The 13782-nt window shown below is 38.7% G+C and overlaps 1 protein-coding gene across 3 annotated transcripts in view; it reads left to right on the forward strand.

Annotated features, from left to right (window-relative positions):
• Window positions 1-13782, forward strand: part of FRK (fyn related Src family tyrosine kinase) — a 129255-nt gene that overhangs the window by 103193 nt on the left and 12280 nt on the right. For 2 of the 3 annotated variants that reach the window (XM_042445326.1, XM_042445328.1), the window contains exons 4-6: window positions 131-299; window positions 9175-9333; window positions 12815-12996. In XM_042445326.1, the coding sequence (XP_042301260.1) occupies window positions 131-299; window positions 9175-9333; window positions 12815-12996 (510 nt within the window). Of the gene's footprint in view, window positions 1-130; window positions 300-9174; window positions 9334-12814; window positions 13038-13782 lie in introns of all 3 variants that reach the window. The other variant, XM_042445327.1, reaches the window with a different exon arrangement.

Raw genomic sequence — 13782 nt, forward strand, 5'->3', positions numbered from 1 at the left:
CACACTTACTCAGTAGCCCACTGCTTCTTAATGAAGTGTAATGAATTGCCATCTTGCTATGTGCTGACAGACAGAGTAGTTCTTACACAAACACAGAGTTTATGCATGTTGTTATTTTCTTCCCACCCAGACAGAAGTCCCAGAACCTTATGACCTATCATACCAGACTGTTGATCAATGGGAGATAGACCGAAATTCCCTGCAACTCTTGAAAAAACTAGGCTCTGGTCAGTTTGGCGAGGTCTGGGAAGGCTTATGGAATAATACTACTCCAGTGGCTGTTAAAACACTAAAACCAGGTATGTCGAATGCCTGTCTGATTATTTCATACTTGGACTATTTTATAATTGTAAATGAACTTTTGGGTAAATCGATGCCTTGGATAAAAATACAAATAAATAACAGCACACCTCCAGAATTATGTTGCTGTGCTCTGAGAACTGCTAAAATATTGTGTCACCCCCCCTCCTGCCACCCCCCTCCCTGCCACCATGTTAAATGTTAAAATATTCAGTCTGGCACTTCCTTCAGTGTTTTCCCACCAGAAATATACTTTTAAAAAACTCACTTGCTATGTTTTACAGTTTCCCCTCTAACATTACATAAAATGTAATGGGCCAGAGCAGTCTGTCCCTTGAATATTCAGTCACTTTGTGCCTTTTGCTCTTCAATATCATTATTATCATATGTGCTCCCTTACACGTTCTTACCTGGCAGCTACACTATAGATTTACAGCCCCCAAAAGTCCCATCTGATGCCACAAGAAGTGAGCTTGAACATAGAATTCACAAGCTTCAATTTCTTACAGACATACATTATATTCACCATTCGGTTTGAACCACTGAAGCCCTCCTGATATTTGAATAGTTTGTTTTTCTAATTTTTAGACTATTATGTTTATATCTAAGTTTTCTGTTTGGCTGACTGGTTTCAAGGTAATTATTTTATGTTCTTATAGTCTCCTATTTGGTTTAAATTTTGTATATGGATTGCCAGCTATATTCTTTTTGGTAAAAGTTGTCCAATTGGACAGGACTTTAAGTTTGCACATGAGATAGAAAGAGTTTTCTCTCTCTAGCGGTACACGGTCAGGTGGCATCACAAATAATCACAGAGGGTCCCTTCACCTTTCTGTGGCTGCCATCATCATTGTTTTTCATGGCAAACAGGGAAATCAGAAAGGTGGAGCTGGCATTTATATTAATCAAAAAAGTAAAGTTGTTCCAAAATATTCTATAGTAGAGATTCTAGTCTAGGCAAAGGAGCAGGATTTTAAAAAATAATCTGTATTTTTATTTAAAAACATGATTTTTTTCCCTTCTAAATATTAAGAAATTGGTGAATTGTGGCCAATTCTTCAAAAACTCTTGCTCACTTGCACCACCTAAATTAATAGGATGCAACTATTTGCAGCATTAGGATGACTACATAGAACCTGCCTGTTATATAGATTTTTTTTTAAAAAAAGAAGAACTTTTCAGAAAAAGTTGATGGACACCTTTTAAAATGCTTGACTACACAAGGATATAACTTAAGACAGACTTTTAAGAATTAAGCATTCAGAGCCCTGGGTGAATGAATCTACCAGTTTTGTTCTCTCTTACATTTGATTGTCTAAAATTTCAAGTCTTTGCAAATTAAGAAATATGAATTTTGGTAAATACATACACAAATGAAATAAAAATTTCACCCACCCTCTCAAGAAAATGCCTATGGATACACACTGAGTTTTGTTTTAATGGGTTGGCTACAATGCCACACTGTTCTGCTCAAATTTCTACAGCTATAGAATATTGAAGTCCTATGGCATGAATACCAGATACTTGTGGGCCAGAGAATGTAGATTCTTGAGTCACATGGCTGTAGACAGGATACATTCTTACTACACATTTATAACACTATGATTCCAATTTAACTGCCAGGGCAATATTCAGTGAACCCTAAGATTTGCAGTTTAATGGCAGGTATTTAGAATTCTCAACCAGGGAGCTTTGGAGTCTCATCAAACTACAATCCCTAGGATTCCATAGGATGTTGTCATGACAGTTTAAATCATAGTGCCATAGTTGTGTGAAAGAGCCAGAAGTCCAGTAAAGGAATGAGAATCTTGCTATTTGTTTCATCCCTGATCAAACCTGTGACATGCATGGTGGAAAGGAGCAAAGATTAATTTCTCGGCTCTTTATTTTAAGAATATGCCAGCCACAGATGCTGGCGAAATGTCAGGAAGAAACTCTTCTAGAACATGGCCACATAGCCTGAAAAACCCACAAAAAAGATGTCATAATGAAAGGAGAACAAGGCATGCAAAATGCAGGGCATACAAAATTAAACATAAAAATATTAATATAAATAGAAATTCATTTCATATGGTTTGTTTACAGCTGTATTATATATACTGTATTTTATTATGCATTCAACTGGATTTTTCTGATGGACATCTTCATTAAACTCACCACTCACCATCTCTGTTTTTTCCCCCTCCTGCACCTACCAATCTTCCTAGGCTCCTTGTCTCTCTCCTCTTCCTCTTCTTTGCTTGAACTCGTGAAACAGAGAAAAATGCAATCCTGGTGGTCTCCCATACTGATGTTGCCTCCTCTGTATGCATGTTCTTCTGGCCCTGTCACCCATCCAACCTATTCTTAATGCAAACCACTTTTTCCTAGAGGTCCCTGTCTGCATTTGGATTTTCTTTTTTTAAAAAAGATGTGGCTCCTGTGCCAGTTACACTCTCTAATAAACCTTTATTTGGGGTTGTTTAGTGAAAACAAGCCCTTTGCAGTAGCATTGCTGATAATAATTCTGTTGGCCTACTTCTTGCTTGCTTACTGAGGTATCAGATGACACTAAGGTTTTACATTCAGAGCATATGTCAGAGGAGAGATGGACAGTCTCTTTTGAGTGTGTGTGTGTGGGGGGGGGTGTTAAAAAATTATCCGCACTGGGTGTCAAACATACACAGAATGGAGGACATTTTGAAATTCCTCTTGAACAGAAGGTTGAAATGAAGGACATGTCCTGTAAGAGGAGGGCATATGGTCATGCTAGAGGGAAAGCAAGAACCTGAGCTTTGAATCATAGAATTGGAAGGGATCCCAAGGGCCATCCAGTCAAACTTCTTCTGGTGATGGACCTATATATAATGCGCGCGCACACACACACGTATATATGGAAACAGCCAACCAGTGTTTACCTTTCACACACACACACACCCCTGCCCCCATATTCCATCTTCAATTCCTCTCATTCCTTAATTCACCTAGATCTTTCTGTACTACTTCAGTGGGATTAGTGGCATGACATTTTGAGCAGAATGCTGTGGTCAAAGCTAGTAGCCATGGGATTTAATTTTATTTTTATGAAAGTGAAAAGCAAATATTCAAATTCCTTTCAAATTAATCAGCTGGATGTTGGCAAGATTTGCTCAAAGTCTCTTGGCAATTTACAGTAAACAGTAAATTTGAATGCAATATCAAATGTATTTGTTCAAACTAGACTTATTTTTGTCTTATTAACTACCCAGATACAGTATCTCTTAATTTTAATTTAATTTTATTCAGATTTAATCTCATATCATTTTATGAAAACTGTTTCACAATACACTGGATATTTTATTTAAATATGAATTTAAAGCAATTAAAGCACTTGCATTGAAAGACTTTAAAATATTTTTATGCAGCTAATTATGTATGTATATACATATGTGATTGTGTGTGCATATAGGTTGGCAGATGATTGGAGACTGTACTCATCCAAAGATTATTGAGATGTGGCCACTAGTGTATAAAATACTGGTCTATCCTAAAGTGTAATCAAATATTTACTTTGAGACAGAGAAGGAAATAAAATATCTGTTTAATAAAATATAAAATCATTTCTAGGAATATTGAATGGTATAGTGTTAAGTAGCTCACAAGATAAAGCCACATTTATTCCAGACCATTTTCTTTCAAACTGGTAAGAAAGTGGTACTTGATCCTGCTACTGGATTAAAAGTCCAAATGATTACTCGTCAGCATTTACATTTTAGAAAGGGCTTCAATTAACCTTACAGCAGGAGGCACAAGATTTCTAATTAAGCTGGCAGCAATCTTCATAAAGGCAGTACAGTCCCAAGGTGTACCTTTCACACCTATTATTAACACATCAATGTTGGGGTGTGTGTGTGTGTGTGTTTAAATGATACCATTTGCATTTGTAAGTTTAGCTGATCCATCATATTGTTAACAGTTTTCACAACTATATTTCTGTACTCTGGCATCAGATCTGAAGCTGGATTTTGATACTACCAGACTTTACTGTCTTGTAAGAAAAGGGGATGGGGATGGAAAAAGCTGCCTTATAAAAGTGGAATGTGTCCTTGTTCTGCAGGCAATTGTGTTTCCAGTTGCATATTCTTTGAATGTTACAGGTATCCTAGGTACACTGGTTCAGTTAACTTGTTTAACTGCCTTGTTTATAGTCTCTGCCAAAAAGATTCCCAGAGGCTCTTCACATCACACAGTTATAGCAGTTATAGCACTTCAACTGCCATGGCAACATCTGGTGGAATCCTGTGATTTACTGTTTAGGAAGGAGTATTTAGAATTCTCAGCCAGAGTGCTCTAGTGCCTCATCAAACTACAAACTCCAGGATTCCATAAGATGAAGCCATGGAAAGATTTCAAAACTTTGTGAATTGGTCCCCCAGCCTCTATTATTCATTTATTTCCCATTCTCTTCTCCTTTTGTGTCATGTCTTTTTAGATGGTAGGCCTGAGATCCATGACCTTCTTAATAGCGTCCATCATCTAGCATGTGGCCTTCCTCTCTTCCTACTTCCCTCCACCTTTCCCAGCACTATTGTCTTTTCCAATGGGTCCTTCCTTCTCATGATGTATCCAAAGTATGACAGTCTCAGTTTGGTCATCTTGGCTTCCAGGGAGGTTTCCGGCTTGACCACCTCTAGGATCCATTTATTTGCCCTTTTGGCTGTCCATGAAATCCTCAGCACTCTTGTCTAGCATCGCATCTCCAATGAATGGATTTTCTTCCTATCTTCTTTCATAACTGCCCAGCTCTCACATCCATACATGGTAATAGGGAGTACAGTGACTTTTGTGTTCAGTTGTATATCTTTGCACTTTAGAATTTTTTCTAGTTCTTTCAAAGCCACCATTTTCTTAATCTTCTTCTGATTTCCTGACTGCAGTCCCCATTTCTATCAATTTTTGATCCCAGGTATCGGAATTCTTTTACTATTTCTATTTCTTCATTGTCTAGGTTGAACTTGTGAAGGTCCTCGGTGGTTGTTATTTTGGTTTTCTTTATGTTCTACATTAAGTCTGCCTTTGCACTTTCTTCGTTGATTTTCCTTAGTAGGTGTTCCAGGTTTGTGAAGTTTTCTGCTAGTAATGTGGTGTCATCTCCTGCCTCTCCCAGAAACACCAGGGACCAGCAGAGAGACTCTGGAGGCACAGGAGCCCAGCTGTCCCCCGCCCATGGTCCTAGATTGTAATGTTTTAAGATTGTGTATCATTTATATTGTTTTCAGGATTGGGATGGGGGGGGGCTGAGACTGGGGATTATTTTCTATTTTATTTGTTTTGTTCCTTTATTGCTATGCAATTTGCTTTGTTAATTTTATTGCTGCTGTGAATTGCTATGTATTTTTGCTATTTATTGCTATTGTGAATTGCTTCATTATTTTAATGTTATTGTTTATTTGCTTTGTACTTTCTTTATTGTTGTAACCCGCCCTGATTCCTTGTGATTGGGTGGGCTATACATAAATCCTCCTCCTCCTCCTCCTCCTCCTCCTCCTCATGATTATTATTTCAATATCTTAGATTGTTGATATTCCTTCTTCCTATTTTCACTCTTCCCTCTTCTGTGTCCAAGTCTGCTTTTCTTATAATATGTTTTGCTTACAAGTTGAACAGATAGGGTGAAAGGATACAGCCTTGTCTGAGCCCATTGCCAATTGGGAACCATTCTGTTTCTCCATGTTCTGTTCTGATAGTAGCCTCTTGTCCTGAGTACAGATTCCTCATCAGGACTATCAGACGTGTTGGCACTCCCATGTCTTTAAGGGCATGCTATAGCCTTTCATGACCTATGCAATCAAAGGCTTTACTATAGTCTATAAAGCACATGCTGATTTTCTTTTGGATTTCCCTGGTGCGCTCCATTAGCCATCTTATATTTGCAACATGGTCCCTAGTGCCTCTTTCTTTCCTGAACCCTGCTTGAACCTCTGGGATTTCTCTCTTCATGTATGGAGTTTATATTGCAGAATTTTGAGCATTATTTTGCTTGCATGGGAGATCAGTGCTATGGTCCTATAGTTGCTGCAGTGTCTTGTGTCTCCCTTCTTCTGGATGGGAATGTATATTGATCACCTCCAAGCTGTTGGCCATCCTTTCGTTTTCCATATCTGTTGACATATGTTGTTTAGCATTAGACTTGACTCTGTCAATGTGGATTGCAGCAGTTCATTTGGAATATCACCTGTTCCTGGTTATTTGTTTTTTGCTATTTCTTTTATTGCAGTTTCCACCTCACTTTTTAGAGTTTGGGGTTCATCTTCATATGGCTCTTTGTTCCATGTGTCCTTCATTTTGTCATCTCTTTTGTATAATTCTTCTGTGTATTGCATCCATCTTTTTATTCCTACCTGGTCTTGAATTCAAGACAACCTACAAAGCTAAGATTGAAATAAAAGTGTGCATCATTAACCCATTAAAAAGTTAAAATACATTATAGCAAAATGATAAGTAGAATTAAAAGCAATTTTAAAATATTCCTCTTTTTAAAAAAGAAGAAGAAAGAACAAAAACAGACAATCATCACTTTATTAAAAGCCCATTGTCCATGAAGAATTATTTCCCAAAGACCTACTGAACCAAAAAACATTTCTGTCTGCCTCCAGAAGGACACCATGGAGTTTGGGATCCTGGGAACAGCCACTACAATGGCTTTTTCCTGTGTTATTGTTTGATGAACCTATGAGGGTAGTGGGATGGAGAGAAGAGCCTCTCCTGAAGATCTCAATACACATACAGGCTTATGTGGGAGAATACACTCCATCAGATGACCTAGATCAAAGGTGCATTGGTGTTTATTACTCATAACCAGCACCTTGAATTGTGCCCAGGAACAGACCAGCAACCAGTGAAGCTGTTCCATGCTTCCTGTAACAAATCCCAGTGAGAACTCTGGCTGCAGCTCTCTGAACCCACTAAAGTTTATCAACACTCTTCAAAAGCACCCCATCCACAGTGCATTACAGTGATCCAGCCAAGATGTAATTGGAGAATGTGCCTGTACTTCTCCAGCATAATGCTTTAAATTATTATTATTATTATTATTATTATTATTATTATTATTAAAAAATCTAAATGGGGCTGGGACAGATGATGGGGAACATGCAGCTCTCCTAGGTCTTGTGGGAGATATATGTGACCTCAAGACATGGGATAGCTTTCCAGCCCAGACCTACATTCACAGTGTTTAATAATTGTGCATATATAACATTGGCTTTAAAAGTGGGACTAGCCAAGAATGTTACATACATTGGTATATGATGTTTGGTACGGTGCTAATGCAGTAAAGGATGGAATTTGGTTGGTTATTCCCAGCTACAGCAGATCTGTTGAATCAGCTGTTTAATACTGAGACAACATATAGGTAAATCCAACTAGTTTAATGACTCTTGGCTAGTCAAGATGAACAATAGGATTTATAGTCTTGTTCAGGCATTGTAAAAACAAGTAAGCTAGGTCACTGCTAATGGCTTTTACATCGGTGAGGCATTAAATCTTCTCTGGGTTTTAGTCTGAAGTTCTATCCATGGTGCTGACTCTATTTCAGGGATATGGTTTAGCACCTTGAGTAGCAAAACAGATTCATCATCCCAATAACATGGGAGGCACCAATTGCCATAGTATGTGGAGAGGGAGCACCAGTTGATGACTGTAGTTTCTTTCAGACTTCGTAGAACAAAATACACTTATAAAAACAATCATATGTACCGTGAGCCTGCGTCATATGCAAGTGCGTCTTATGTGGTTTCCAGCATATGCTGGAAGTCGTGCTGGAAATAAGCCTCAGAAAACCATAGCACCACGCGATGGGTGCAAACCCCATTACATCCAAAGGGGCTCAAACTTATGCATTTTTTCTTTTATGCGGGGGGGGGGGTCCAGAATGGATCCCCCACATAAGAAAAGGGCCGCCTGTATAAATATAATATGTGATTAGAATGTGATCATAAGCATTCTTAGTGCATAAGCCTTGGGAGGGGGACCATTGTCCTCCAGATGTTGACTGACACTCCCAGCTTTCCTCACCATTGGCTGTGCTGGCAAGAGGAGCTGAAGCCTGACAACATCTGTTGGTAACAGCTCTGATACACAAGAGAGAAGTAGAAGTTATTCATCAATTTGTGGTTCAAAAGTGTTCATTTCCTGATGTGAGGATGCCTCCCCAGTATCAGGCTGTGACAGCATTTGGGGAGAAGGGAGAAATAGCCATTTGACCACATACTTGCATGAATTTTCCTATGACTATCAGTATCTGGGCAACTTTTTATAAGTTCTACTGAAGTCTGACTTTCTCCAAGAACTTGACAAACTTGTTGCATTTGAGGTACAGCAGAACATTGTATTTCTCTCCTTGGCTGTGAAGAGTATAATAAAATTGTAAGTAATAAGCATATTCTGTTCCAAGGTATAATGAGCTGCAACAATGTGGCTTGGAGGTGATGAAGAAGTGAATCATCATGGCTCGGGCCTTAAGCTAGAGGGATTGATACAGACAACTAATCTTGAAAAGTACCTCAATGTTTCTAATCATGGTTACCTTTGTAGCATCTAGGAGCCATAGTGAAACCAATAAAACATCCCTATAGCTTTAGTCATAAAATGAACAATAGCCTTTATTGGGTTTTTTGGTGGGGGGAGGAGGAAACAGAGCACCAGTAATACTTATCTTTTTTCATTAACTTGAAAAAAGTAATAATACAGAATTTATGTTCGTCTTTGCCATTTTTCATTTCCATTAATTTTTTAACTGCTATCCATACAACTAGGCAAAGGAGGCAAAGCATCCCTACCCATTAACACACAAAATGGTGGGGGCACACAAGATAAACATGGAGTAATTGTCTTTTGTGGATGTTCTCATTTCAGGTTCAATGGATCCAAAAGACTTCCTGAGGGAAGCACAGATAATGAAGAATCTGAGGCACCCTAAGCTGATACAGCTCTATGCTGTTTGCACTCTAGAGGATCCCATTTATATTATTACTGAACTGATGAGACATGGAAGTCTGCTCGAATACCTCCAAAGTGAGTGGGAGACATTTCATTTTGCAATCTTGTATGCCATCTGAGGTCAAAACCTGGGAAAAGTCCTCTTTTTGCACTAGAAATCTCAGAATCCTCTGGCTATCATGGCCATGGTCACAGTGTAGCAAATGTGGTACCAGTTTAAATAAGGGGAGACAGCTCAGTAAAATTTGGGCATAAAGTCAGCAGTGATTGATAAGGGAGCCCAAAATGGCCTTGTTATCTCTATATATCCAGGAATTATTGGGGAATGTAAGAGACAGTAGTGTATCTTACAAGCAGAGTATGGTAATTAGTATTCATAAGCAGAAATTGAGCAACAACTAGTCCCACACCATCACCACCCTACACATGGTCTAGCAAAGAAATAAATTAAGTCTTCTTTGTAAAAATATATGAAGTAGTGTATTTACTAAATACTAAAAGTTTCATAACATTACATGATGAGGGGGTTGGTAACATGTACTCTCCGAAAATGGAAGAGAGAATATTACAGACTAACATAATGAAGCTCAGAGACACTAGTGTAGGAAGACAGAGGGTGTGGTTAAGACCAGGAAACAAAAAATGACATGAACATGTGCTGTGCCCAGACTGTTAGCGAGATAAGCAAACAATCAACTACTGAGTAGGATGCTAAAGTTGCTATGTCTAATAATATGTGTAAAAAATATGGTAAAATTGCAGATTGAATACATAAAAATATCCAAACAATTCCAGATAAGCAGTTAGCTTTCTTTTTTAAAATGTATTTAATATGCCATTTTACCTTGTTTTACTGTGGAGTTTATCATGATGCAAAAATGGGGGTTTAAATTGGAAAAAACACGCAAAAGCAAGATGATTTTCACACAATGTCATTGTTAAACTAATATTAACCCAAACAGAAAGTGGAAGGAAAGTAGACAAAAGTTGTTCTTTTTTACTGTCAGAAAATCTTGAAAGTAAAAAGGAGTGGCTTTTGTTTCCATTCGGGTTAACACAAGTTTAACAACAACATGTGTGATAATCAACCCACTTTTGTGGGTTTTTTCCACCTTTTCAATCCCATTTTTGCACAGGATTTCCCCTGTGTGATAAACTCCCCTGTTAGGATCTTTTAAATGTTTTACATGTTTAAATATTTGTAACTGTATTTGCAATAAGTTTTTATATACAGTGGTACCTCGGGATACGAAATACCCAGGTTACGAAATTTTCGGGATACGAAAAAATCCCATAGGGAATCATTGTTCCGGGTTACGAATGTTTTTTCGGGTTACGAAAAAACTTTTGGTGCTTTTTTCGGCTTTTTCGCACGGAATCGCGGCTTTTCCCCATTAGCGCCTATGGCAATTCGGCTTACGAAGGCTTTTCGGGTTACGAAAGCGGCCGCGGAACGAATTAATTTCGTAACCCGAGGAAGCACTGTACTGGTCTATGATCACAATAAAATATTTACTCACTTACAAAAACGTATAGCCATTTAAGTACAGATTGTTTGACCAATTTATTTTAAACTTCATCACATTTAAAAGAGATGGGAGGAAAGAATCTGTAGGAAGAGTCATTTGCAATTTAATCTGGGTTGCTTATCCATATTTTATTTATCTGCTTATCTCTTTTTTATCACAATAATCTTTCAGGATAGTTCAGTAGGAAAAGCAATGGCCAATTTGTGCTTTACAGTTTCTGTCTGTCTGTCTGTCTATCTATCTATCTCTATTGCCCTTTTGTCATAATGATCAACCCTATAAGGTCCTTTATATTTAGATTGTGGATGACTCAAGGTCATCAAGTAAGCTGCACAGCTGGACAGGGTTTGGAACCCAGGTCTTTCTGGTACATTTTCCCATGATGATTCATTCAGACTTGAGAGAATCATTCAATTTTATCTTGCAAGTGTCACTGTCATTACATCAAATAGTCATTACAATGAAAAGATGTGAGAAAAGGAGCAGACATTCTACCTGCTATGTATGAAGGTTTTCAGGTGGTGAGTCCTCAAGAATAACATGTTTGAAGATTAGGTAAACAGTACTGTGAGATGCACTAGGTTTACATTTGCCTGTTTTGTGTTTTTTGTTATTATTGCTGTTGCTTTATCAATGAGCAAGCATTACCAGCCATGAGAAATGAGAGTTTAGGAAGAAGCATTCTCAAATTATAGGCTGCTGCTTTTAGGCAGGTCTGGGCCTTGACACCACTTATTTTAGCTATCAAGAACTTACTCTCTTATCTGCATTATATCAGAGATGTATATACAGTCATTGTCTTCATAAACACTGATTGATGAACACAGTGCTTTGGAGATGAGTGATGGTAGCCTTGCAAATTACATAAGAGTAGTTAAGCCAGCAACAAAACAACAGCAACAAAAAACAAAGAGATGAATAAGGATGTTTTAGAGTAGTTATCACTGCAAGACTTTGCAGGTCTATTCAGAAGTACATCTCTATTGAGTACCTAGAAAGAGACTGCTTCTCAGATTCATTGCATAGGTTGCAGACTGTGACTCCTCTCTTTCCAAGAGTCTAAAAAGAGGATAGGGAATATGTGGCCCTCCAGGTATTATTGGACTTCAAATCTCATCATTGCTCACCATTGGCTATGCGGACTAGGGTTAGTAGATGTTACAGTATAACAATATGCTACCCTTCCTATATTGTCTTTTCTCTACCAGTTTTTGAATCAACATCGGCTGTTCAATTAGTGATCTTAATCTTTCACTTAGTTGTCCAAAATCATACTGCTTCCTTTACCAATTAGCTGTCTCAAGAGGGACCTAGAAACTGTTGTACACGCTCTGGTAACCTCGAGATTGGATTTCTGCAATGTACTCTACATGGGGCAACCCTTATACCAAACCTGGAAGCTTCAAATGGTGCAGAACATGGCAGCCAGGCTGGTCACTGGCGTTTCCAGGGCCAGCCATATAACACCGGTGTTGAAAGATCTCCATTGGCTGCCCATTCGCTTCCGGGCTCAATACAAGGCGTTGGTAATCACCTCTAAAGCCCTAAATGGCTTGGGCCCAGGTTTCCTGAAGGACCGCCTCTCCCTGTATAGTCTGCCTCGCACCCTCAGAACGTCTGGGCAGCATCTACTGAAGGTGCCTGGGGCTAGATTATCCTCCACTACACGGAGGACATTCTCCACAGCTGCCCCAGCCCTTTGGAATGCACTGCCCACTGAGCTCCGCTCAACTACCACCCTGGCCCAATTCAGGAAGGATTTGAAAACCTTCCTGTTCCAACAGGCATTCCCCGATTAAGTTCCTGTGGGCCTCCCTCCTCTTCCGTGGCCAAGAGGTTGGGCTATGGGGCTTTTTTGCCTGTTATTTTTATTGATGTTTGTATTTTATAATGTTTTTTGTATTGCTGTTTTTAACCTTGTTGTAAGCCGCCCTGATCGCAGGAAGGAGCGGGATAAAAATAAAAACTTTATTATTTTATTATTTATTTTCTTCCATCACTACAAGTTCTTTTTTTTTTCTTTACAGCTGATGGAGGCTCCAGGATCCACTTGCCACAACAGGTAGACATGGCGGCTCAAGTTGCTTCAGGAATGGCATACCTTGAATCTCAGAACTACATCCACCGTGATTTGGCAGCCAGAAATGTCCTTGTTGGTGATCATAATGTTTACAAAGTAGCAGATTTTGGACTTGCACGGGTTTTTAAGGTAGTTTGGAATAGTATGTTGCTTGAAGTTACTGTCTGAAGGTATGTAGATGTATCTAGGCCCCAGTTGTGATCCATATTACTAATACAATGCAGCAATTAGGTAACCTGAGGAATTCATGTCCTAGACCTAGAGCAAAGATGATCAGGGGTGGTAAGAGTTAGAGAGTCACATTTTTGGGTGGGGAGGATACATATCTGCCCTATGGTTAGGGATATGAAAATCTGTTTTGTTTTCATTGCTTTTCTCAGCATCTCACCAATATTCTGACCTAACCCAAATTCCACATTTCTTGGCAAGACCTTTGTTTCCTGGATCTGGATTTTGTTATGCCCTTTCCTACTTTACACATTATAAAAGCATTTCTCTTAACACAAGTAATAATTTTTTCACACATTTTCCCAGCCAACTAAAGTAAGGGTCTGGATAACATGACTAGGGGCCACATGCACCACTCAACCCCATGTTTGCAGCCTCCCAACCCCTTAGGAAATCCTCAGTGCCACAAATACCTGTAAAACCCTCCAAAAACACAGCAGCTCTCCTTTTTTCTTCCCCAAAGTTCCCTTGAATTGTGAGAATGAAATCATGAGATGTGAACATACTAGTGCAGATTGCCAGGAAGCTGGAGAAGTGATGTTTGGCGTCGCTCACTGTACAGCTCCTTCTTCTCTACTAAAGCATGTCTGTGTTCCTGTTTGAGCACCCTTACATATATATGATTCACTTTTTAAAATAATAATAATAATAATAATAATAATAATAATAATAATAATAATAATAATA

The sequence above is a fragment of the Sceloporus undulatus genome, chromosome 1 (genome assembly GCF_019175285.1).
Source record: "Sceloporus undulatus isolate JIND9_A2432 ecotype Alabama chromosome 1, SceUnd_v1.1, whole genome shotgun sequence".
Lineage (NCBI taxonomy): Eukaryota > Metazoa > Chordata > Lepidosauria > Squamata > Phrynosomatidae > Sceloporus > Sceloporus undulatus.